The following is a 27,573-nucleotide window of genomic DNA, read 5'->3' as shown; positions in this document are numbered from 1 at the left end:
GAGGTATCTTGAGGACTGGATTAGAAATGGTTGTGAACTTCCATGTACGTGCTAAGAATTGAAGCCAGAAGATCAGCTTATGCTCTTATTTGAGCCATTTCTCCAACCCCCCAGTTTTCTTATTTGTAAGGGAGATAGCAGATCAAGTTTTAAGTTCTAGGCTTTTTTGATCCATTGAGTGAAAAGTTATCTAAACCAGGAGTCTTAATCCCAGCCAAGCAAAACACTTAAGTTTGCAAAGGATTGTATAGTTTTAATAATATTTTATCATTTCTTAATTTCTAGTCACCGTTTGGTTCTCTTAAAGTTTCAAATTATAAAAATAAGTAATGGCTTGGGTTTTGGAAATATCCAGACTATTACAAACAGCCAAAGGTAAAAACCTGTTTTAAGGAATTTGGGGAAACAGATGTTAAGAGACATGGCAGGAGGTGTGAGGACAGGAGGGAGAATTTCTATTACTAGAATGTGATAATTATGAAACTTATATTATTAGGTTTTTAATTTTAAATAATTACTTTTCCTTTTTTTGTTTTTGTTTTTGTTCTTGTTTTTTGGATTTGGTTTTTTCGAGACAGGGTTTCTCTGTGTAGCCCTGGCTGTCCTGGAACTCACTCTGTAGACCAGGCTAGTCTCGAACTCAGAAATCCACCTGCCTCTGCCTCTCAAGAGTGCTGGGATTACAGGCGTGCGCTACCACCGCCCAGCAATTACTTTTCATTTCTTACATTTATGAATAGTTATAAAATTGAATCTTGATATTTTTATTAGTATAAAAAGCATGTATCCTATATGATTTTTTTAAGAGATCATTTTTTAAGAGCAGCTTGATTCACAGAAAAACTGAGTCACAGAGTTTTCCCATGTATTCCTGGCCCCCACATGCGTAGCTTTTTCCATGTTAATACCCCCACACACCAGAGTGCTACATTTTTTTTAGAACTGCTGCATCATAACCACTTAAGCCCAAGTGTAAGATGGTACACAGGCTTCTCAGTGTTGGTATGCTTTATAGCCATGCGATGTAGGTTTTTGTCAGTTTAGTTAATACTTTCTGATTGAAATGACAAAATCTTTTAGATTAGAGAAAGGCAACAAAATCCACTGAGTTGGTGTAAGAAACAAAGTTACAACTAAAAAAGCAGAATTTTATTTCAAAACTGATCTGTACTTTATTTATATATTTTTATTTTTTGTTGTTGTTGAATCACATAGCCCAGGTTAACTATGGACTTAATATATGGTATGTATAACCTTGAACTACTGATCCTCCTGTCTCCACCTCCCAGGTGCTGCTATTGTAGGCATAAGACACCATACTTACTTCCATATGGTCCTGAGAACCAAACCAGGGTTTTGTTCATGTTAAATAAACACTACCAACCGAGCTACATCCCCAAGTCCAGTATGTAAGAAACTAGTGAGTAGAGCTGGTTTTATTGAGTTTCAACGTGGTTGAGGCATCAGTGTGTGTCCTTAAGATCTTGATAGTTATTAAGAGTCAGGCGTGGCAGTACATACCTATAGCTCCAGCATTTAGAAACAGGGTTAGGTTTGAGGCCAGCCTAGCTGACCAGGAAAGGCTATCTGCCTCTTCTTTCCCTGAGGGAAAACTATTAAGATGGTTGTAAGGATGGGGTATATCATGTGTGAGAGTCAAGCAGAGGTAGAAAGCTAAGGGGGAACTAAGATTAGCCAAAATAAGTACATTTGCCATAGTGGTGCCCTCTATGAACATATTTATTGGCTTTTGACTCGTTCTAAGTTTTTTGGTTTTTGTTCTTTCTCCAGTTTCTGATCTTCTCTTTATCCATTAGAACATTTATATAGAGACACTAGAGTGGGCTGGGTATAGCGGCTAGAGCGTTCCTTATTTCTCTCTGCAGTGAGCACATGAAGCATGCGGCACTGTCAAGAGACATGTGTGTCTACCTGAGAGTCCTTGAGCTTAGACTGCATGCGGAATTCCTTTGGAATTTCTCAAATTTATCTGAATATGGTTTTACATGTTGCTGTTGTTGACTATTTTGAGGTGATGCTAACACACACAGGCCCTCTTGTTTAAGACACTACTGAGTAGTGTGACAGCATCATGTCACATGGAGGAAAGTGCATGAGGCCCCTGTAGTATAGACTAGAAAAACTTGGCAGTATAAATTTCACAGACTTTGAATCCAGAATGATCTAAAGTGCTATAAAGCTTGTTGCTGTGACAGCACTGACACTGGGACCACCAGGGTTTTAATGCTTGTAGAGTCTAAAGTGAACGTGCTGACTATGAGCAGGAGCTATGCTCCTCAGCTTTGTGGCCCCACAGAGCTGCCTGTCCTGCTGTGCCTTAGCTCTTCTGCCTTGAGTGAACCTAGGACCAGGACTCATCTGGTACCAGATGCTTACTGTATGAAATGATGGCACCACCCACAATGGCCTGGACCTTCCCCATCAATCACTAAGAAGAAAATGCCCTACAGGCTTGTCTGCAGCCAGATCTTACAGTAGTTTCTCAATTGAGGCTCCCTCCTCTCTGATAACTCTAGCTTGTGTCAAGTTGACATAAAACTAGCCAGCAGTCTACTATTTGATAAAGAATCACTGACTTACTTATACAACTATAAATCTGTGTTTGCACAACAAATACAGGAAATCATATTATTATAGACTTAGGGCTAACTCATGTCAGAATCCTTATTTTGCTTGGCAGTTGTAACAGCTGCGAGAAATCATTGCCGTGGTGATATATTCAGGATTGATTGCTTGGGAGAAATTAAAAACATTTTCTGGACAAACGTTTTTGTCTCCATGGCATCATTTTAGTCTGTAGATGAATTTTAGTGGTATGGTTGTCTCCATTAAAAACTGAAGTACATATAAGATCTATATCTATATCTATCTATATATATACTTTGTATTAGACTTAAATATGTTATGGGAACTAAATTTGATAATCAAGATAAAGTTATTCTTTGTTTTCAGATTTCAACTATTGCAGAGAGTGAAGATTCACAGGAGTCTGTGGATAGTGTAACTGACTCCCAGAAGCGAAGGGAGATCCTTTCACGGAGACCTTCCTACAGGTATGTGACTTGAGGAGTTAGAGGCGGGGCATGCAGGAGGCTTAGGACTCAGCAGAGGTGTCAGGACACTGAGAGAGCTGTTCCAGCAAGCGCTTTGCAGAGTCGAGTTACTTCTCAATAAGCTGACATTTACAGTACAAAATCAGACTACTTACTCTAAACTAGAGGTTCTCAGACCTGTGGTTTGCAATCCCTGAAAACCATTGGAAAAATAGGTACTTACATTATGATTCATAATAGTGAAAAGTTACAGTTAATGAAGTAGCAACAAAAATAATTTTCTGGTTGGGGGGTTCCCCACACTATGAGGAGCTGTATTAAAGGGTTATAGCGTTCGGAAGGTTGAGAAGCACTGCTCTAGCAGTTGTAGGACATTTCCCTCATTCTTTTTTTGTAGCTGTGCTGACTGCTGCTCTTCCTTTAAAAAGCTTGGGGTGTTAGCATCAGCATCGCTCTTGGTACACTGTTGATCTGCTGAGCTACACATTACAGGTGACTAACAGACAGCTGGATTTAATAGTTCTCAGGGTAATTTTTCACTAGAATCCTCTAGTTTGAGTTCAGCTGTGATGCTACCTACTTACTTTATGCCTTGCCTCAAAGGATGGTCAGAAACATTTAGTACATATATTGATTGGTTCCATGTTAAGTATATCAAGAAACAACATAACTACTAATCTCATGCTTACTTAAGAATTCAGTAAACTTCAGAATTTTACAGTTGCCTTCTGCATTAGTCTTATGTCTAACTTATGTCTATTTATATAAATTCTTATTCTTTAGATTTGTCTTGTTTTATGTATATGGGTGTTTTGTCTGCATATGTCTGTACACCAGTTGTGTGCATGGTATCAACAGAGGTCAGAAGAAGATGTTGGATCTCCTAGAACTGAGTTACCCATGGTTGTGAATCACTCTGGATGTTGGGAATCAAAACCGGTCTTACAGGGCAGTGGTGGCGCACGCCTTTAATACCAGCACTTAGGAGGCAGAGGCAGGCAGATTTCTGAGTTCGAGGCCAGCCTGGTCTACATAGTGAGTTCCAGGACAGCCAGGGATACACAGAGAAACCCTGTCACAAAAAACAAAAACAAAAACAAAAATAAAACGGTCTTACAGTAGAACAGTCAGTGCTCTTAACCATTGAACCTTCTCTCTAGCCTTGCTCCTTTTTTAAAAAGATTGATTGCCCTACCTTCCTCTGTGTACTTACGTATAGTTACTTCTGAGCTCGTTTTTATCCTCACCCAATTATAAATCCTAAATATTATTAGTGAATTAATTTTGAGGATTTAAGAAATTTTATGTTGTATGATATATATTATAGGCATTTATATATATATAATCTTTTCTATTTGTTTTTATTTTGTGTATATGAGTGTTTGTATTTCTGTGCACCATGTGCATGAGGCTAGAAATGATGTTGGGTCCTCCAGTACTGGAGTTACAGTGTGAGCTGCTAATGTTGCTGGGAGTTGAAGCCATATCTCCAGCTCTTCTCTTTTGTTTTGAATATAGCATATGTTAGATTTTGAGACATTGAAGTATGTCTTATGTTAATATATAATACCTTTGATCCTGAAGCAAATCCAACAAAGTATTAAGCAAGTCACATGACTTCTCCTAAATCCGATGCAAATCATAGCTGCCAGTCAGCCAGACGGCTCTAGCAGATAAGCTTGCTTGCTCGTGCTTGGTGGCCCGAGTTTCATCCGCACACGGGGAGGGGTGGGGGGGAAAGAACCAGCTCCACAGAGTTGTTCTATGACCGCCACACATGTACCTCCTACCACATTCACATTTAAAAAAACAAATTAAAAAAACAAATAAAACCCACAAAAATACCAGCTTTATGTTTGCCTTAATATTTTTCTGGCCAAAATCCCAGAAAGTGTTATTTAAATCAACCATGCTTTACTAATCAAATAAAAGCTCTCGAGAGAAAATATGTAGAGAAAGGGTTATAAAGGATAATGTTACCTTACTTTATAGTCAAACTTTCACATTGAGATACTATTTGTATGAGTTTATGAGTTCCTGAAATGTAGCCTTTATATTAGATTATAGCAAGCTATTTAACAGATGCTTATAGTATGCTTGCAAGGTTAGAAAAATGAAATTGATTATACAAAATGGATTTTTGTTGGAACAACCTATCATAATAAAGCAGTTAATTTGTATACAGCAGAAAGGTGCTCCATTCAGTCTCATGTGACTTGATATTTTCACCAGTAGTTGTTCTGAGAAACCAGAAGCCATGTATATCAGATTTGCAAATGATAGAACCATAAGGCTTAATAAAGTGCTCTGGTGCTAGGAGCCTGAGTACCTTGAAAAATCACAGAAGGCAAAGGAAGTGGGCTGAAAAAATAAGGTGAAACTGTAGTGACATCTGTAAAATCTTTAAAACCACTTACAAAATAAACCAGTTTTTCAAATATCCGGTTCTAGATTTATTGATGAAGAATTTATTTGAAAAACAGTTATTTATTCTCATTAGCCAGTATGATCTAAAGCAAACAGAACTAGAATGTGAGTAATGTCTTAGCTGTGTGTTTGGATTCTCATACAAAGGGGGGCTAGATTAGATTGAGACTAAACTTAAATTGATAATATTTAAGCTTCAACCATAATCCTAAATAAGGAATATTTCTTCATGTTACAATTTATATATATATATATATATATATATATATATATATATATATATATATATACACACACACACACACACATACACACATAAACACATACATACATATATATGTGTGTGTGTGTATGTATGTATGTATGTATATATACATGTATGTATGTTTAGAGCCAAGCATGCAAGATCTGTAACTGTAATCCCAGTACTGGGGAGGCTAAGGCAGGAGTGTGATCTTCCCAACCTGAGAGTCATAAGATACTGTCTTAAAAACCAAAATAAGCCAGGTGGTGGTGGTGCATGCCTTTAATCTCAGGACTTAGCGAGCAGAGGCAAGCAGATCTCTTGAGTTTGGGGCTCGCCTGAGCTATACAGGATGACAGGATGAGTTTCAGAATAACCAGGGCCACACAGAGAAACCCTGTCTTGCAAAAAAAAAAAAAAAAAAAAGTAAAAACATGCATACACACACACACACACACACACACACACACACACAAAGGATCCAGATTCAATCCCCAAGGACATACATAGCATCTCACAACCATCTGTAACTCTAGTCATAGGGTATATAGTGGCCTCTTCTGGCCTCTGCTGGCACCAGGCGTGTGCAGATAAAACACCTAAACACATAAAATAAAAAAATTAAATTACATATGTGGTTTTATTTTTTAACCCCCTCCCCACTCCCAATACAATCACACAATTCTTGCATTTGAAGTTCCTACTTTGTTTGGAGTTTATTCATGTGTTTGTATTTTTCTCCTATACATTAGCAATTTTCTAACTTTATTTGTACTTACTGAATTTTTTTGTTTAAATTAAAATAGTTCCTTATTTTTCTAGGAAAATTTTGAATGACTTATCTTCTGATGCACCAGGGGTGCCAAGGATTGAAGAAGAAAAGTCAGAAGAGGAGACTTCAGCCCCTGCCATCACCACTGTAACAGTGCCAACCCCAATTTACCAAACTAGCAGTGGGCAGTATAGTGAGTAATACGTTTTTCTATTATGAAAAATGAGAAGGAAGACTGTTAGATTCTCTTTAAGAAAGTGATAAATGCCAAGGCTTTTGCTGCCAATATTGTTTGCCCTACTGTCAGACATTATTAGAGAATTGTTCAAAGGCATTTATGGATATGTCACTTTCTTTTGTCTTTACCCTATCTTGCCTTCTCCCATGTCTCTTACATGATTCACACACAAATTACTATTTTTAATTTTAGCATTGATGTTGGCTTGCCAGCCTATAATTTGTATTCCAGCTTTATTTAAAGTAGATTCTTAAAGCAAAATTTTTAGCTTTTCCAACACTGAAACTTTTAGTATTGTTTATAAGGAAGGGTATTTTTTAAGATTTGCTATTTTAATTTATGAGTGTGTGTGCCTGCCTTGTATGTTTGCCAGAGTTTATATGCATCACATGTGTGTAGCAGGTCTTGGAAGCCTTTGGATCAGATCCTTGGGAACTGGAGTGACACACACTTGTGAGCCAGCTAACATAGGTGCCAGGAACCAAGCCAAAGTCCCCTACAGGAGGATTAAGCATTCCTAGGCACTGCATCATCTGTGTGAGCCCTGGGGATGGTATTTTTGATAAACTGTCTTTATATGATTACTGAGCTAAATAAGCTTAGATGGATTTTTTTTTCCCCTTAAATTATTGGTGACTGTAAAAGGGTGCATCTTTCCCACCCCACCTCCATGTCGTGTGTGTGTGTGTGTGTGTGTGTGTGTGTGTGTGTGTGTGTGTGTACGCGTGTGTTTAGTTTGAGATAATTTTTAGAAAGACATATAGGAGCTGATTGGGAGAAGTATTGGATTGCCTACCGTTCCCTTAGATACTTTAGTTTAAATGTGCTAGTACTTTGAGATTGTTTTTAAACCTTTATTCATTATGTACTATCCTTTTTATACATGCATTTGTATAAAACTGATTTAGCATTATGTTCTTGATTTTTCTTTTCCACTAAGAAACAGCATAGTGGATGCTCACATGTATGGCATACTACTTATTTTGTAACTTATTTTTAATTTTTAAAAAAACTTTTATGTGTGTGGTTGCTTTGTCTGCATGTGTATCAACACCACATGTATGTGGAGCCTATAAAATCTAGAAGAGGGGGGCATTGGATCCCCTGAAACTGAAATTATAGGTGGTTGTTAGCCACCATGTGGGTGCTAGGAATTTAATTTGAGTCTTTTGGAAGAGTAGTCAATGCTCATAACCTCTAAGTCATCTCTTATAGCCCTATATTTTGTAACTTGTAAAGTTAACATGGTTGCCAAACTTTAAGAGTTGTATTTATAATATCTATAAGCTGAAAATCTTTTTCTTATCCTTTCCCACCAGGAAGGATTGTGTATATCCCTCCTTTTTTAGTCTATTTTTTCTAAAAGCAGTCCTGTACAGATTCTCAGCTAATACAGTTTAATTGTATTTAGATTATTTAAGTTAAAATTTAACATAATTATATTTCCTTGTTCATATTTCTTGGTAGTAATTTAGTTATACCTAAAGATAATGAGTTTCTTATTTTAATGAATTTGGTTTTGTCAAAATTATCGTATACTTTTAAAGTAATCAAATGTACAAGTAAATATTGCATAGTTAAAAATATATTTAAATCTTAGATAATACTTATTTCTTATTTTTAAAGAATTGTATGTGTGTATGAGGAGAGAGACAAAGAGAGAAAGTGAGCTTGTGTAGTATTTAAAACAACTATATATCTGTTACATAAGAGCAGATGTTTTTACATTTCTAGGAAAAAATAACAAAATCAAATGATCTTAACAGAGTAGCCTACATCTTTCCTTGTGTAGGTTTTTTTTTCCTTCAGTTCACTTTGAGCCTATTGCTGTGTAATCAAGAAAAAAGTAGAGTGTTAATTAAATACATTTGAATTTGCAAATTACCTCTATGAGAGATGAAGAGGTTTTGTTAGCCCTCTGATTCTTTAAGGTCCTCTTTCCCCCATCCTTCTCGTGTACTTCATTTTATGTGTATGGATGTTTTCTGTGTGCACCACATGTGTGCAGTGCCTGCAAAAGACAAAAGAGGCTCTCCAGTCCCCTAGAACTCACTGCACATGGCTGTGAGCCTCCCTGTCAGTGCTGGAAATAGAACCCAGGTTCTCTGAAAGAGCAGCCATTTCTCCAGACCTTTCCAAGTGATCTTACAAAATTAATTGTAGAACAATTCTTAGACTTTTTTTAACGTCTAAGATAGTAATATCTGCAATTAGCTGACATAGGAGGATTATATATGCTAGTATGTTAATTTCCACAAATTTATCACCTTGATAAAGTGACTAAATAATAATGGACTCATAGCTCTTGATTGAACAGTGAATTATCAATTTTCCGTGCACACACCACTCAGGATGGTATAATTACCCAGAGCTCACTAATAGTCCTAAACTAATTCACTTCTGTTAAACAGTAACATAGTTAGATACATTGATACCACACTTTTTTTTACTTTCCTTTTAATGCAATTATAACTCCTCACGGAAAGCAGGGAACAAACCTTAATCAGTAGGGTGCATTCCTACCATGAGCGAAGCGAAGCGAAGTTTTGATTCTCAGCACTTGCCCATGCATATACACACACATACACACTTTTATGAAATTGAGCAGATAAAATTATAATTTTTTTGTCTTTTTTGGAAAACCTGACCCTTATATTTATCTAAGGAGTCAATCATATTTTTCAGTTCTGGTATCTAAAGATTATGTATTCCAAAAAAGATAAGAACTTAACTTTCAAGTAACTTTTTCTGTGTACTGTTGTATAAGGGTAACTTGGGTGGGTATTGATTAATTTTCATTTGCCAGATAGTAGCTAGTGTGCTTACTTATCAATCAATAGAAGACTCTGTAAAGACCAGACATGGGTCTTAGGACTAGATGAGGTGCATCTAAATGAGGGTCTTGGGTCTAATTTTAAACTTCATGAGACACTCATAATAACTGAGCTCCAGGGGTATTCACATCTTTCATTGATGAGATTTTTGGTGGGTATGATGGGTGGTCAGTGCTAGAGACTGAACCCAGGGCGTTGGACATTGATGTATTACTGATTCTTCTTGTTCTTTCTTTAAATATTACTGGTTTCATTTATTTATTTTGAAATGCTGTCTTACTATTTTTCCCATGCTAGTCTTAAACTCCTTGCTCAAGTGATTTTATTTATTTATTTATTTATTTATTTATTTATTTATTGCCTTAGCCCTGTGAGAAGTGTCATGCTTTCACATGGCGTCTAAGTGCACCACTGACAGGGTTTGTAAATTGCTCTGAGAGTTAGAAAATATAATTCACAGAGAGGTGGCTTTATTAGTTATATTTTTAACAAATATTTATTGGGTGCTTCTTATATTAATTTTCTACCTACAAAAGTGTATTTACAGTTAAAGCAGCAGATAGTAAAAAACATATGAGGAAGTTCACAGTGCTGTAAAGGAAATATCCTTGTAAAGCAGGCCCTCCTTGGAGTTAAATAAGTTCAAAAAGAGTTTGCATTTTCACCTTTTATATTGTTACCATGCATTATTTATTGTAGTATAGTTCATTGAGTACACTTCTCTCACAGAAATTGGATATGGTTTCCTCAGTAAACAGTTACTTGAATATACCAAGTCTTTCTTGGTGATGTTACTTTCTAGAATAATTTCTGCTAGATTATGCTTTGCTAATTGCATGAGTTTAGTGTGTTTTAAAAGTCATATGTGGTATAAATTAAACTTGTAACAATAAAATTCATTGGGTTTTAGTTGCCATTACCCAGGGAGGAGCAATACAGCTGGCTAACAATGGTACGGATGGGGTACAGGGCCTGCAGACATTAACCATGACCAATGCAGCTGCCACTCAGCCGGGTACCACCATTCTACAGTATGCACAGACCACTGATGGACAGCAGATTCTAGTGCCCAGCAACCAAGTTGTTGTTCAAGGTAATAGAATTAAGAATTCATACATATGGTGCATTCTTTTAAAAATTAATGTATGTACTCATGAAAAGTAAGTATATTGCAAAGCACTACTAGAATAGTTTTCTTTAGTATAGATTTAGATGTTAACAATTTAGATATGTATTTAATACATGAATATTTCTCATGAAACTTTCCACTTGGACAAAAATGTCATGGCATAAAAACAACTATCTTTTAGCTTAAAAAAAGGTGCTACCTATCTTCAATGCCTTCCATAGTCAGGGTTGGGAGAGCCAGGGTGTCAGAGAACGGAGGAAGCTGTACCCAGGCTGAACGGCCTCAAGCAACGCCAGCTCCCTTGGGCCTCTTTCTTCCCACTCATCGTGTGCTGCATCACTATTAAAGGGTTCTAGTGGATTCTGCTCTTTGTTTGATTTGTTTTGCCTTACTTTTTTAATTTTTACTTAAAAGGAATATAGAGTTTTTCTAAAGTCGTCAATTTTGACTTTGGATTAAAAACATTCCAAAAGAACATGAGTCATTATGCAGACCTTTTCTCATTGGAGAACAAGGTGTCCTTAAGTCTTCCATGGACTAGAGGATTTTGACTTTTTTTTTCCCCAAAAAATTTCAGGAGTCTGGAGAGTGTTAACTATTCTCCCTTAATTCATCGAACAATTCATAGTTTATACCAGATTAAAAATTTATAGACTAAGAAAATATTTGCTTCTAAAAATATTTTTGTTAATAATAACTAATGTTGTCTGTGTTAATGAATTATATCCCTTGACCATGGATAATTATTTTTGGATCATACCAAAACACTAAGTAGAACATCTGTTGTTTAACAATTCCTAATATATTTATACTATATATCTTGTTCTTAGACCAATGATATTTGAAAAACTATTTTGCTTATTAGTGGGAGTAAAACACCTTTTCACTTTACATGCAGGTTCTCAAAAAATTGTAAAGCAGATGTCAGTGAATTCTCAACGTCAGTTTGATATGGTAACATGTTTAGTATATAAATCTTTGTCCCTCAAACGATGTAATTGATATTTTTAACTGATACAGATGATTTTATAAAGACCTTCAACATCTTTCACGTAGAGCTAGGCTACCTATTAAAGCACAGCATGACACTGTTTCCAGAAGCAAATAGTGGACAAATAGTGATTTTTTTTTCATATATGGAGATTGTATCCAAAGCTGAGTCAGGTGGCACACACCTTTAATCCTAGCACTTATGGGGCAGAGGTAGAGGCAGAGGTAGAGGCAGGTGGGTCTCTAAGTCAGTCCAGCCTGGTCTACAGAGTGAGTTTTAGAATAGCCAAGGCTACATAGTGAGACCCTATCTTAGAAACCTGAAACGAAAAAAAAAAAATCCAGCTTTTACCTTTTTACTTATAATCACTTGTATTTTAAGACCTTTACATATACCATGATTGGCAAAAATGTCCAGTTTTTCATGCCTTGCATTTTGTTTCAATTAGAAATTTATAATAGTTTTTGTATGCTTATTTTCTCTTCTATTTTGCTATTTTGTGAAAAATCATGGTCGTTTTTATGTCGTGGCAAGAGTCTACTTGAGTGTTTTTTTTTTTAATGTGAATTTTTTCAAATCAAGGGAAGACATTGAGGCTTGTATCTAGGAGGACCATCTATGCTGGGCCCCTTTTAGACTTAAGGTTGACAAGCATGTCAACCACAGAATAGCTCTCCATTCCATTCCAACATAAATAGAAGACCTAGCAGAGACACTAAGGCATCCTGACCTGTACATGTACTAGTAGTACAGTAAATTGGGATCTTCTTTTTCTAGAATCATGTTCTCTGTTTCCCTTGTAATCTAAGTATGTTTATATTGATTGAGACACAGTAGAATTAAATTGTAGTGTTTCTGTGTCTTATACCTTGTTCGCTCTTCTTTGCAGCTGCCTCTGGAGATGTACAGACATACCAGATCCGCACAGCGCCCACTAGCACCATTGCCCCTGGAGTTGTTATGGCATCCTCCCCAGCACTTCCTACACAGCCTGCTGAAGAAGCAGCACGAAAGAGAGAGGTTCGGCTAATGAAGAACAGGTATAGATACTCCAGACACTTAAGGCTGTTGGTCAAGTATGTCTCTAAACTCTTCTATTCGTGCCTTTACATCTGCAAACAGTAGGTTCTGTGCATTGATTTTCTTTTTCGGGTAGAATTAGTAGATCTTGCTAAACCTTCTTTGTTTATTAAGTTGCACTTATAAGATGGCTAATAAGACTGACTTTAATAGGACTATAAAACTGACTTTAGGTCAGTCTTCAATCAAAGAAGTAATTTTTTTCATAGATTTTCCATAAGAGAAATACATAGCTTTAATGAATTTGTACTTTATTCTAGCCAATAGGGTAGGTTAATTAAAATTTTTTTCATAAATTATTCATCAAAATGTCATATATACTGACATTAGACTCTAGTTTATTTGTAACAATACGGTAGCCATTTGTGTTTTAATGAATACTTTCTTTTGCATTTTTATACTCTTAAAGATTTATTTGTGCATGTTTTATGCATAGGTGTGAATGCCTATATGTCTGTACATGTACCACATTCATACCACAAAGGGCAGAAGAAAGCATTAGATCTCTTGGAACTAGAGTGGCAGGTGGTTGTCAGCTACCTGCTTGTTCTTTGTTTGTGGGTCAGAGTCTCGCAGTGTGGACAGAGTGACCTAGAACTCTTGATCCTCCTGCCTCTGTGAGTGCTAGGATTACAAGCCTGTGCTGCCATGCCTGGCCTTAAGGGGTATGTGCTTTCTTTACTCAGAATAATGATTTAACATCCAGACACTTTTAAAATAGAGTAATTCTAAAAAGTAAGGTATTCCTGACAAAACCTTAATGCACAGTTAATGTTAGTCTTCAGAAATTAAAGTGTTACATAAGGGAGGCATAGAACATAGAAAAGCCTTTCTTAGAAACGTACTTGCTTTCAGATATTTTTAGGTGGTTTTGCCATCTAAAAACAAATGGAAGTTATTAATGTGGAAATGATCAAAGCAAAACAAGGCCACTCCTTGGTTAAAATGTTCACCACACAAGCAAGAACACTGGAGTTCAGATCCCCAGAACCCATATAAAATGCTGGCTATGGCCCTGTGATTCCAGTCTGATGGCAGAGATGGGGTTCCCAGGGTAAGCTGGGCTGTAAGCTCTGGGTTGAAAGAAACCATGTCTCAAGAGTAAGCTGAAAGCAAGATTAAGGAAGACCACCTTCACACACACAAACATGGGAAAAAACATCCAGGGGCTATGATGGGGGAGGGAGGTGAAAACTAAAAGAGAATCAAGGTGTATAAAATAAACAGTTTGAAATTGACAAATTTCTTCTTTTTACCCCAAGAGTATAAATACTATGATAAAGTAAATGAAACAGAAATTGAAGTTAAAAGACCTAACTTCAAGTCCTGCATTCACCCTTTAGCTATGATTTTGGAAGAACACATTAATTTCCTAAACTTGGGTTTCTGCCTTTGAGTAAAATAAGGTCCCTCTTTGCACCCAAAGTTTGGCTCTCAGGGTCAGGTAAGATAGCACATGGTATCTGTACTTCTCCTTCTCTTCAAACAATTTTATGTTTGGTAGGTCAGCATCATTGTTCCTGAAAGAGTCTTAACTGTCATAGTCTTAGTAAATTATATCTAGCTATGAAAAAGGAGAAACCTGTTCTGAGATATTAGGGGAAACTTGAAAAGAAACTTTGTGACCTTTATGGGCACCAAACAACTATAAGTAGTTAAGTTATAATAGAAATGTACTGCCTAACTCTTATTTAAATGTTGTTTGGAAATACAAATTAAATTACACATTCATCTGTTCAGTTTTAAACTATTTGTTAAGAAATAGTTGACTTTTTCTAAAATAAGAAACAATGGTGTTTAAGAAGTCTCAAGGAAAGACGTACTTATAAAATTTAAGACAGCAGCACTTACTAAAGAAAACAATTCTAAAGACACACAGTAATCAGAAATGTTTTTTTAAAGACTTGAGATTATGTCTGCGTAATAAGACTCTGTAGAATAAAGGCTCATCTTACAGAGAAAGACAGAGGGGCTGTGGGACCATGTGTGGGGGAAGCAGCACGAGGTTCCTTCTTCCTTCCCTTCCATGCAGTTCTGGGCACTGTTCTGAGGGCCGTGTTTCTGCGAGGCAAGCCCTACCATTGATTTATACTCCACCAGCCCTTTTACAATGTTTAAAACTTCCAGACAGTCTTACTGTTATCCAGGTTGACTGAATTCACCCTGAAATCCAGTGACACATACCTATTCCTAGCCCATCTCTGGGATCCTGAAGCCAAGCTTAGCTTCAGTAAAAAAAAAAAAAAGTAGCCAGGCTACTTTTTCCAGTCTTTGTATCTCAGCTTCCTGAGTAGCTGAGATTACAAGCTGGGCCAGTCAGACCTACTAGCATTATCCAAAGACTCTCGGCTTCAGCAGTCCGTGGTTACTTGGGACCACTGATTTTGGTCTCATGGTGAGGCAGGACATCATGGCCAGGAGCCTGCCCTCTCTGTGGAACAGAGGGGCTCACACTTTAGCAGACCAGAGGCACAGAAGAAAAACATGTCTGGATCTCACACAATGGAAAGAAAGTCACTCTAAAATTGTCCTCTGTTCTCCTTCTGTGTGCTGTGGCATGAATATATATATATATTCCCCCAGTTACCTCCCTTGGACTCACAAAAATAAGTCAATGTAAAAGGGTGATAATGTAGGAAGTGATAGAAAACAGCTCATGGACCTGCTTTCCAGAGGCAGCTGTTCCTGTACAGACATGCACATGTAAACATTACACATGCTTACACCACACTGATATGAATGAGTAAGTGCAAGTTGTTGTAAGTGAGTAGAAATCACGGCCTTGCCTTCAAGGGCATAACTCAATGACACATTTCTCTCAGCTAAGTTCTACCTCCCAAGTTTCCCATATCTTCCTATGCAGTTATGAACCTGTCCATGGATTAATCCATAAATGAGGTCAGGATCCTCATAATTGTGAAAATTCTCAGAACATTGGTTTTATTAGCAGCCGAGCGTTTTCAGGAGCATTCCAATAAAACAATAATCTACTACTGTTACTACGTCCGGCACACACCAAATTAGGAAAGCAGTTCTAAAGATAGATGCTTACCTGAGGTCTACAAAGCTGCCTGATTTAAAAGCTGGAACCGTAATAAGATGTTTTTTGCTTAGATTTAGTTAGACTATCATCAAAGGGAAGTTTCCTACCCCCTGAAGTAGTTCTCTTTCCTCTTCTTAGGGCACTTTTTAAGCTTTCCTAGAATCTGGCTTCTGACCATATCACTTCCATGTGCCTAGAAAAGTTCAGGCTTGCCCATACACCTGGCAAGTCTAGCAATACTCTTCTCAATTATTGTTACCTCTGTGGTTAGCCAGCTTCTGAATGCTCAGTACCCTAAGTTTCTCTGGTTTCTTCTAGGTTACAGTGTGTATTAGGCACTAACCTTCACACGTAGTCTATCTCTTATAGCCAGATAAGATCTTATTCCACTTTACAGAAGAGAAAGAAAGCAAATAGCAGAGAAAAGCTGAATATGCAGTCAGATGTCCTGTATTTTAAGAAATCTGTAAGACAATTTGAACTTGTGTCTGGTGACAAATCCCATGAGCTTGTTTCATCCTGCTGTACCTCTAATCAGAGTAAACCACACTGTGCTGGGATACATAGCACCAGGAAATAACTGTAGATGCTTTCCTGGGATATCCATTTTGCTCAGAGTCAAGAGGAACAAACTCCAATTTTAAGAGGAAATAAATTCAAAAGAAATTAATTCTATAGTAGTTGCTTTAAGCTGTATCTCCAGAATCACCATATTGGTGCCATTGTTACTGTAAGTTCTTCAGGAAACAAATTAGAGTATCATTGACCAGAATAAATGACCCTCGTATGCACTAAACACAGCCCATCTCACTCTGAACTGGGGAGGAAAAAGTTGAGGCCCCCCCCCAAATTCTGTGGTGTACAAGTTGTCAATTATTTCAAAGAGAAGATAATTGGCAAACATTTTGTTACTACAGCAACAGTCATAAAATGTCCGCGTCTTGGAACAGCATGACCTGTCCTCTCATCATAAGTTGTGCATTGTCAACTCGCCTTCATATCTCATCCTCTCGTCAGCTGCTTCCTGGATCCCCACTGAGGGAACAGCACTTTCAAGATTTAGCCTTTCTTTCCGTGGCAAATGGGGAAGGAACAGGACCTAGTGTAGAGATCAGACATTTTTTCAGGAGCTGGCACTCTGCTTCTCCCTTGTTTTGAGGCACAGTCTCTCATTTCTGCCACTGCTCTGCATTAGGAGTGCTGTGGTGTGGGATGGCACAGTGAGGCTTGTTGGGTGGGTGCTTTATGTTCTGAGACATCTCCCCAGGCTGCTGTTGGTCTTTATGCTTTGGCTCTGATGACAACCATGTCCATTTGTGTCCACTGGCTACAACTCTGGGAAAGACAAGCCAAAGTCAGTGGGCTGTGGGTGGGGATTCTTTCCATGGAGAGGGGATGATTGTAAGAGTTATACAGTTTACTTCCCTTACTGTTTGATAGCCTACAGTGTAGAGGGGCTTTAAATAGGGTTTTCAAAGATGGAGGTAATAACCGCTAAATAGATTTTATATTATTACATTTAAAACCTTACTTCAGTGAAGAATAAAGGAAAACTAAACATTAAACTGGGGCTTTTTACACTGTCAGATTAGAGCTGAAGATATGGATTGGCAGATTTACAGAAAGTGGATATGGTTAAAAAATATGAAAAATTGCAAACTATGTATTTGATTTTTTTTGTTGTTGTTTTTTTTTGTTTTGTTTTGTTTTGTTTTTTTTGAGACAGAGTTTCTCTGTGTAACCCTGGCTGCCTTGGAACTTACTCTGTAGACCAGGCTTGCCTCAAACTCAGAAATCCACCTGCCTCTGCCTTCCAAGTGCTAGGATTAAAGGCGTGCGCCACCACCACCCAGCTAAATTTGATATTAAGGTGTATCTATCCAACTGTATACAGTTCACCATTAGCTGTATAAGAGTTCACTATTTTTATTGAGATTAGAATGTTCTTTGTAGTAAAAAAAAAAAAGCAGATTATGTATTCATGGTTCCAAATCAGTATAAGTAAAAAAAGCAAGTAAAGTATGCTTGTTATCAGTAACTTAGAAAGCATAAGCAAAAATTATAATTGCCTCTAACTGATCCATCTAAAGTACTAAAATCCTCTCTCTCTCTGTGTGTGTGTGTGCGTGCGCGTGTGTGTGTGTGTGTGTGTGTGTGTGTGTGTGTGTGTGTGTGTGTGTGTGTGTGTGTAGGTCCTCCTTAAATATGTATACACCCAGAGCTCATTGATTGGCTACACTGGCTGGCCAGTGAGCTTGGGGAGGTCTTCCTGTTTCCGCCTCCTCAGCATAAGGATTATAAACCGATGTGTGCATTCATCCATAGCTTTTACATGGAGGTGGGGGTGGGCAGTCCAAATTCAAATTCTCCTGGTTGCACAGCAGGCATTTTATTGACTGAGCCATATCCCAATCCTGGACTATTCAGCCTTTTGACATTGTGACATGACATTGTAATGTACAGACATGTTGGTCTACATTCATAACTACCCTGGGACACAAGCAGCCTATGGGTCAGACATAGGACATAGGACAGACATCTATTTGGAATATTTAAAAACAATTGGAAAAGTTTAGTATGTTTATCTTTTAGTTCTCTCTCTCTCTCTCTCTCTCTCTCTCTCTCACACATCATGGTTTAGGCTAATATATTGTTTTTTCCTTAAACATAATTATAAGTTTATTTCTCAGAAATACATATTTATTGGTAGTGAATTCTTTTCAGCTTTGAGAAAATATTTTATCACATTTAATATAGTTTTGCCTCCTTCTTTTTCTATCTTCAATTTTATCTTTGATTTCTAGAAATTCCATATTATACCTCTTCCCTTCCTCTACTCTTTTACCCTACCACATTTATCCTTCTAATTAATTCTGAAACATCCTAATAGCTATCTTAGTTAGGGTTGTACTGCTGTGAACAGACACCATGACCAAGGCAACACTTATAAAGGAAAACAATTAATTGGGGCTGGCTTACAGTTTCAGAGGTTCAGCCCATTATCATTATGGTAGGAACGTGGTAGCATCCAGGCAGGCATGGTGTAGGAGGAGCTGAGAGTTCTACATCTTTATCTGAAGGCTGCTAGCAGAATACTGGCTCCCAGGCATCTGGGAAGTGTATTAAAGCCTACACCAACTCCAACAAGGCCACACCTCCCAACAGCGCCACTCCCTGGGCCAAGCATATACAAACCACAATAGCATTTCAAATAGTTTTCTGAGATCTCATTTCACATTTTAGAACATTTGAGACCATGACAGCTCTAGGTTATTTTCCCCTTGTTTTTCAGTATATGTAATTTCTAGTGTCCTGTCTTTAGCCACCCTGAGCTTTCTTCAGCTCTGACACTTCTGTTATCCCTGTTGCGGTGAGGTACCACTTTACTGCTGAGCTGACCCTCTGATATGCATAGCATGCATCTTTTCTGAAACATTAGCCTGTGTTATCACAGTTACCTGTGTTTTCTATTAAATATTTCCAACATCTGGGTCATAGTTTATGAATTTGTTTGCTTATTTAAATCTGTCTAGTAATTTAAAGTTAGACACAAGGCAAAACTTTAAATACCAAGATGGGTTAGGTCATTTTTTTTAAACCTCAAAGTAGGCACATTTTTCTCCTGTGTGGAAGGAGGGCATTACTACTGCCCAGGGGAGGAGTTAGGCTATTCTGTTAGGGTCACTGTCACTGTACCACAGGTTTCAGGCGTATAGAGAACTAGCTTGTTTTTAGGGTAAGGAACAGTTTCCAGAGCAATAACTGTTTGATTTCATTTGGTGTCATCTTTCTGTCCTGTGGCTTACATAAGGGTTTGTATTTAGGGCTATTTTCTAGGAGTGCCTGTTCTGATTAAGGCTCAGTCTCTGGCCTCTCTCTCTCTCTCTCTCTCTCTCTCTCTCTCTCTCTCTCTCTCTTAGTCTCAAGATTATGAAACTTCTCACTAAAAGAGCTGGGCTACCCACATTTCCCTCCTCCTTATCCTAAGGCCAAGAGTGTTGCCCTTCCCTTCATCACTTTAACCCTTACTCAGCCAGGGTGTGGTGGGTTTTTAAAGTCACAGCACTCAGGCCAAGGACTGAGATGTTTGAAGCCAACCAGTCTACTCAGCAAGACTTTGAGACAGAGCAGGCTGTTGTGCACATAATGCACCCATTTCTTTTATTCTCCCAGCCAACTGCATTCCTTCCTCCATGTCTGTACCACATAGGATTCTTAGGACGCTATGTTCTTTCCTTACTACCTGATGGGGGCTCCTAGAGAAGAAAACCATAAGAGCATGCAAATTCCTACAGCCTCTATGCTCTGCAGAGGTTAAAACTACCCTTCTCAGCAGACATCACTTAAAGTGAAATGATAAAACATGTTCACTGTTATCTAGTTGCCTCTATCCCAAGTAAGTTACAAATGATTGTCTGTAAAATTCCTCCGTTTTTCATGTTTTACAAAACTAAGATATTTTTGCTTTCTGCTGCTAGGATTATTGAACTATAGACACAGCTTTTGAGTTTATGAGTTTGTTTTGAAGCTTGCTGAATAATAAATTTTTATCCTCTTAATTTGTTAAGATTTTTCAAATCTCCCTTTTAATCCTTAAAAAAAAAAACAGCAGAATTTAATATCTTGACCATTTTTAAGTGTACAGTTCAGGACTACTATATATATTCCTCTCATGGTTTAATAGTTTTCCAGAACATTTTTATCTTGCAAAACACTCAACCTGATGGTAATGCCTAAAATTCATGAGGATACTACCCACGTAATTAAGGTAGATTTGCTATGAGTTTGAGACCAACCCAAGCTACATAGTAAGTTCCTTGCTAACTTGGAATGTAGAGTGAGGTCCTATCTCAAAACAAGAACCCCCAAACCCACTCTGAATTAGACAGTTCTCCACTACCCCCATTCCTGTCTTTTGGCAGACACATCCAATCCTATAAAATTTTACTCTAACTACCTCTTAGAAGCAGAATTCTACAGTTTTGTCTTTTATGACTAGCTTACTTCACAAATCAGTATTCATATTATAGCTCATACCAATGTTTTATTCATTTTAAAGGCCAAGTAACATTTTATTGTATGTAAGCACCTTATTCATCCATTTGTTAAGGGACACTTGGATTGCTTTTGTACATGAGGGATATTGTGAAGAGTGTTTATAGACACATCTGTATAAAGATTTTCTTTAAGATGTAGTGTGATTGATGAATTGTATGCTTAATTCTATTCATAATGTTCTACACGCACACACACACACACACACACACACACACACACACACACACCATTCTGTTCTGTTAGCCTTGGCAGAAATTGGGCCATTTATAAATGCTATGCATTCTACAGGTTTGCTCAGCTATAGCAGTTTATATTACCAAATGTAGATAAAACTGCTAGTTTCTTTATATCCTTTCTATTAATAATTTATTAATTATTATGATAGTGATTATCATTTTTAGCATAGCTATTCTAGTAGTTGTAAAGTACTATGTTGTGATTTTTGATTTGCATTCCCCCTAGTGATTGATATTGAGCACCTTTCATATGCCTATTGGCTGTCTGTACATCATCCAAGTCTGTGCTAAAATTTTGTGCATGCCTACATGCATTTGTTCGTGTATGTATGTGTGTGTGTGTATGTGTATTTCTTTGCTTGATGTCAGGTGGCTTCTCCAATCATATTCTTCACTTTTGTTTTTGGAAAAGGTTCTCATTGAACCTGGAGCTCGACAGTTAGCTAGAATGGCTACCTGGCAAGCCCCAGGGACCTACCTGTCACTGCTTCCTTATCACTGGATTACAGGCGTGCACCTACATAGATGGGATCAGACGCAGGCCACATACTTATGTAGTTGTTTTACCAACTGAGCCATCTTCCAGGCCCAGAGCTTATTTTTTAAACTGATTATTTTATTGTCAAATTATAATTATTAATTAGTCAATTCTGTTATTCAAAAATAGTCTCATTTTAGTCTTCCTTTTTTTATTGATTATTGTATATTTAAATGTACAGAAACTTTAAATGAGATGAAATCCTCATTGTCTGTTTTTGACTGTTTATAGTGTTATACAGAAGAAATCACTACTAAGACAAACTTGAGAACTATTTTGTTGTAAAAGTGTTATACATTTAGGTCTTTGATCCATTTTGAGTTAAATTTTATATATGCTAAATGGCAAGGAGAAAACTTCATTATTTTACCTGTGGATGTCCAATTTTCCTAACAGCATTTACTTATTTTTATTCTTTGAATGTTGATGTTATTGTAAGTATATGTACACTTGCACATGCATTTGTGTGGTGGGTAAAGGGTAGCATCAGGACTTTTCTTTAATTACTATTTAACTTACTCTTAATATTGATTTATTTTTATAATATATATAAGTATATTAATTGTGTATCTATCTGCAAACCATAGTGTGTGTAGTATCTATAGAGGCCAGAGATCCTCTGGGACTGGAGTCAATAGGCGCCATGTGGGAGCGGGGTCCTTTGAAGAGCAGCCAGTGCTTCTGACCATTGCACCAGTTCTCTAGCCCTGCCAACATGAATTGTGGGTGGTGGTGGTGGTGGTGGTGGTGGTGGTGGTGGTGGTGGTGGTGGTTTTTCCTTTTACTGAAATAGATGTTTTCTCACATATATCCTGATTAGTTTCCCCTCCCCCTACTCCTTCTAGTTCCTTTCCACTTTCCTTCCCTTCTGGATCCACTCCCTTTCTGTTTCTCATTTGGAAACAGGATTATGAGCGATTATAATAAAATATAAGATTAAAAAAAATTACCAGAATTGGACAAAACAAACAGAAGAAAAAGAGCCCAAGAGAAGGCACCAGACATCCCCTCATTCACACATTCTGGATTTCTGTAAAGTCACTAAGCTGGAAGTTAGAATATATATGCAGAGGACCTGGAACATATGCAGACCCTGTGAATGTGGCATCTCTGAATTCAGTGTGTCATCCTGTTGATTTAGAGGGCCTTGTTCCTAGTGCCTTAGTTCCCTCTGGTTCTCAGTCTTTCTGCTTCTTCATCTTCTGCAGGGTTCCCTGAACCCTGAGGGCACAGAGTTGATAGAGACATCCTAATTAGGAATGAGTGCTCCAAGGTCTAACACTGTATATTCTCTGCTGTTTATCTTTCTCTGTATTTTGTATCTGCTGCAGGAAGAATCTCCTTTGATGCTGGCTGAGCTAGCACTGATCTATGAGCATAGTTGAATGTTATTATTTTATTGTCTCTTTTTTTAAAAGAACAGTAGTATTTGGAATTACTCTTAAGTTTCTGGGTTATTTAGTCCCAGATTTATGTTAACTCCAGGAGTGGGCCTTAAGTCAAATCAGAGACTGGTTGGTTACTCCCACAGGATTTGTACCACATTGTTCTAGCTTATCTTGTAGACAGGACACCATTGTAGTTAGGAAGGTTTGTGATTCTTTTGATGTTGTTTCTCCTTTGGTTGCTTACAGAGTACCTTTCTGTACAAAAGATGCTAGAATGCATCCTGAAGGCTCCATGTAGGATCAGCTTGACTTCTACATGGTGAATGAATGAATGAGTAGTATAGATGTTGGTTTCAGCAGTGAATCACTACTGCCAGTTTGTGGAGAGCAGGGCCAATGGACTGAGTTGTTTGGGGAACTTCTATGGGGACCGCTTTGGCCAACAACTCAGATGCAATCCAGTTTCTGTACTGGAAGCTTCATTTAGTGACAAGAGATGTCCAGGTGGGGTTCTGTCACCTCATAATTTGGCAATTTCATATAGATTACCTTCATATATGTATATATTTTAGGAAGCTTCTACAACTATATTAGGTTTCTGTAGTACTCAAATGACCCATAATTTTAGCTGTCTCTCCCTACATGATACTCCTATTCCAGCTGTGCTCTGGTGTGCCTACGCACGCACACACTCACACACACACACACACACACACACACTCCTCCATTAATCAAAAGTTATTCTGTTTTCCTTGTAAGATCTATTTGTCCCCTGCACAGTCCCTTACTCCACCTCTTTTATGGACTGTACTTTGGTTATCATTGACTTAATAGCTAGTATCCATGCATAAGGGAATACATGCCATATTTCTATTTCTGGGATTTCTCACTCAGGATGATTTTTTTTTCTATTTCTATCCATTTACTTGTAAATTTCATTTTTAAAAAAACAGCTGAGTAAATAAATACAAACATGTCACATTTTCTTTATCAATTCTCTTGAGGAACATCTATGCTGTTTCCAATTTCTAGCTATTATGAATAGAGCCAAATAAATACAGTTGAGCAAGTATGTCTGTGGTAGGACTAAGTGTCCCTTGGGTATATGCCCAAGAATGATAGAGCTGGATCTTGAAGTAGATGGGTTCTCAACTTCTGAGGAAACACCACACTGGTTTCCACAATGGCTGGGCAAGTTTGCACTCTCAGCAGCAATGGACGGGTGCTTCCTTTACTCCACATCTTTACCAGCATAAGCTTCTGCTTGTTTTATTTAATCTTAGCCATTCTAACATGAATAAAATGAAATCTCAAAGTAGCTCTGATTTGCATTTCCCTGATTACTAAGGATGTTGAATTTTTTTTTTTTTTTTTGAGCATTCTCTGTTTGGATTTATACTCTCCACCCCACCGCACCCCCTTTAGTTTTTCCAGACTGGTTTTTCTCTGAAGTCCTGGCTGTCCCGAAATTCACTGGGTAAATCAGGCTGGACTCGAAGTCAAGAGATCCACCTGCCTCTGCCTCCAAAGTGATGGATTTAAAGGTGTGTGCCATCCCCACTCAGATCCATTTCTTGGTTGTGTTATTGGTTTTCTTGATACCTAGTATTTTTTCAGTTCTTCTATATATTTTAGATATTAGCCTATTATTGGATGTATAGCTGGTAAAAAAAAAATCTTTCAACGTTCTGCAGGTTGACACTTTGTCTGAAAAATGTCATCCTTTTGGTGATGACAAGTTTTTCTACTCATGAGGTCCCATTTATTAATTATTAACCTTAGTGTTAATGTTTTTCTGTTCAGAAAGTCTTTTACCTGTGCCAGTGATTTCAAGACTATGCCCCACGTTCTCTTTGTCAGTTTCAGTGTGTCAGATTTTATGTTAAGGTCTTTGATCCACTTGGAGTTGAGTTTTGTGCAGTGTGATGCTGAGTCTATTTGGACTCTTCCACATGTAGCTGTCTAGTTTGATTGGCACCATTTATTGAAGATGATGTCTTTGTTTCAGTGTGTATTTATCAATAATCGGGTGTCCATAGATGTGTGGACTTATGTCTGGGTCTTTGAGTATTTTGATTAGTGTGTCTATTCTTATGCCATTACCATGCTGTTTTTATTACTATAGCTCTGTAGTACAAGATGAGGTCAGGGATAGCAATATCTCCTGCAGTTCTTTTACTATTCAGGATTGTTTTAGCTATCCTGGCTTTTTTGTGTTTCCATATAAAACTGGAACTTGTCCTTTCAAATTCTGTGCAGATTTGTGTTGGAATTTTGATGAGGATATTGTTGCTACAATGGCCATTTTTACTGTATTAATCTTACCAATCCATGAGAATGAGAGATCTTTCCATCTTCTGATATGTTCAATTTCTTTCTTTATTTTTTCTTTTTTTCTTTTTTGTTTTTTTGTTTTGTTTTTTTTCGAGACAGGGTTTCTCTGTGTAGCTCTGGCTGTCCTGGAACTCACTCTGAAGACCAGGCCAGCCTCGAACTCAGAAATCCGTCTGCCTCGCAAGTGCTGGGATTAAAGGTGTGAACCACCACCACCCGGGCTTCAATTTCTTAATGTCTTAAAAGTTTTTATTATATAAGCCTTTCAATTACTTGGGTAGAGTTACCCCAAGGTATTTTATATTATTTATAGACGATTGTGAAAGGTGGTGTATGTATCCTTTATTTCTTTTCAGTCTATTTGTCATTCGGATAGAAGAGTTACTGATTTTTGTGAGTTAATTTTGTATCCATCAGCTTTGCCAAAAGTGTTTCTCAACTATAGGAGTTTCCTGGTGGAGTTTCTTGAATCACTTATGTGTATCATCATATCATCTCCAAGTAAAGATACTTTGGCTTTTCCTTTCCTGTTTGTATCCCCTTGATCTCCTTTAGTTGTCTTATTGCTCTAGCTAAATTCAAGTACTATATTGAATAAATATGGAGCAAATGACAGACTTGTCTTGTATCTGATTTAGTAGAATTTCTTTGAGTTTCTCTCCATTTAAATTGGTGTTGGATATATATATATAGGCTTACTGTAGATTGCCTTTATTATATTAAGGTATGTCCCTTGTATCCCTAATCTCTCCAGGACTTTGTGAAGAGGTGTTAGATTTTGTCAAAGGCCTTTTATACATCTAATGAAAATATTTTGTGATTTTTGTCTTTGTGTTCATTTATATGGTGGGTTACATTTATCTACTTACATATGTTGATCCATCTCCATATCTCTGGAATGACGCCTACATGGTCATGGTAGATTATCTCTTTGATTTGTTCTTGGTTTCAGTTTGCAAGTATTTTCTTGAGAATTTTTGCATCCATGTTCATAATGGGAAATTGGTCCTTAATTCTCTTTTTTGGTTGGGTCTTTATGTGGTTTGGATATCAGGGATGACATAAAGAGTTAATGATTCTATTTTGTAGAGAATTGTAAGAATTACTGACATTAAATTTTCTTTGAAAGTCTGGTAGAATTCTGTATACTAAAATCATCTGGCCTTGGGCCTGTTTTTTGTTTGTTTGGTTGGTTGGTTGGTTTTTGGGGGGTTTTTTGGTTGTGAGACATTGAATGACAGACTGGGTCTGTTTAAATTGTATATCTGATCTTGATTTTCCTATTGAGAAAATTGCACATTTCTTTTAGACTTTTACAATTTGGTGGAGTAAGGGTTTCAAAGTATGTCCTATAATTCTCTGGATCTCCTTGGATCCATTGTGATGCCCTATGTTTCATTTTTAACTTTATTAATTTGGATATCCTGTCGACCCTTTAGTTAATTTGGATAAGGGTTTGTCAATCTTAATGATTTTTCTCAAAGTACCAACTCTGTTTCATTGATTCTTTGTTTTGTTTGTTTCTATTTTAATGATTTTGGTCCTGATTTTTATTATTTCTTTCTCTTGACTCCTTTGAGGTGTATAGTGAAAATTCTGAAATTTTTGGTTTCTTTGGAAAAAAAAAAAACCACAGGAATATGTTTTGTTTTAATCCCAGGTGTGGAGATATGGAGCTGCTTCAGATTGTCCACAGCATTTATGATTTGCCTTGTGCTCTACCATAGGCATGGTTTTTGCCAACTATAGATAGTTTCTGTGAGTGTGCGATGTTTAGAATTCTGGGCTATGTAAATGCTAGGGACCCAAGAAGTGTTGTGGATTGTTGAGTGGTTGCTATTGGTTGCAGTTTGCTTATTAGTCATGCACAAAGAAGAAATAAGAAAAAGAAGAAATTTCTGTCAGCAGATACCTAGCTTGCCCCAAGGAATTGGAGCCCCTAATCAGCAGGAAGTAGTCTGAAGGTAATGATGTCCACTTCCCCCTCCATCCTTTTTCTCCCCTGTCTAGTGTTAGTGGGTTGAAAGGGTAGAAGGAAAAGAACCTACAAAATTAGCCAAAAGGCCAGAGGTAGGATTTCTTCTTTTTGTTCTAGAGCTTTCATGTGTGCTATCAAGTTACGTTGTATGAGATCTCTACAATTTCTTTTTTTAATATAAGTACTTAATGCTATGAACCTGCCTCTTA

At 37.3% G+C, this 27,573-nt stretch overlaps 1 protein-coding gene across 9 annotated transcripts in view; it reads left to right on the top strand.

Moving 5' to 3' along the window:
- Positions 1-27,573, top strand: part of Creb1 (cAMP responsive element binding protein 1) — a 71,020-nt gene that overhangs the window by 28,338 nt on the left and 15,109 nt on the right. For 6 of the 9 annotated variants that reach the window (XR_007979570.1, XR_007979569.1, XM_052193674.1 and 3 more), the window contains 4 exons: positions 2,974-3,074; positions 6,568-6,710; positions 10,500-10,682; positions 12,599-12,749. Coding sequence is in view for 7 of the 9 variants with exons in the window: in XM_052193674.1 (XP_052049634.1) it covers positions 2,974-3,074; positions 6,568-6,710; positions 10,500-10,682; positions 12,599-12,749 (578 nt within the window). In the remaining 2 variants the exon portion in view is untranslated. Of the gene's footprint in view, positions 1-2,973; positions 3,075-6,567; positions 6,711-10,499; positions 10,683-11,616; positions 11,673-12,598; positions 12,750-27,573 lie in introns of all 9 variants that reach the window. The other 3 variants (XM_052193679.1, XM_052193678.1, XM_052193676.1) reach the window with 2 other exon arrangements.

Source organism: Apodemus sylvaticus, chromosome 9 (genome assembly GCF_947179515.1).
Source record: "Apodemus sylvaticus chromosome 9, mApoSyl1.1, whole genome shotgun sequence".
Taxonomy (NCBI): domain Eukaryota; kingdom Metazoa; phylum Chordata; class Mammalia; order Rodentia; family Muridae; genus Apodemus; species Apodemus sylvaticus.
This window is presented reverse-complemented; position numbering and strand designations above follow the sequence as displayed.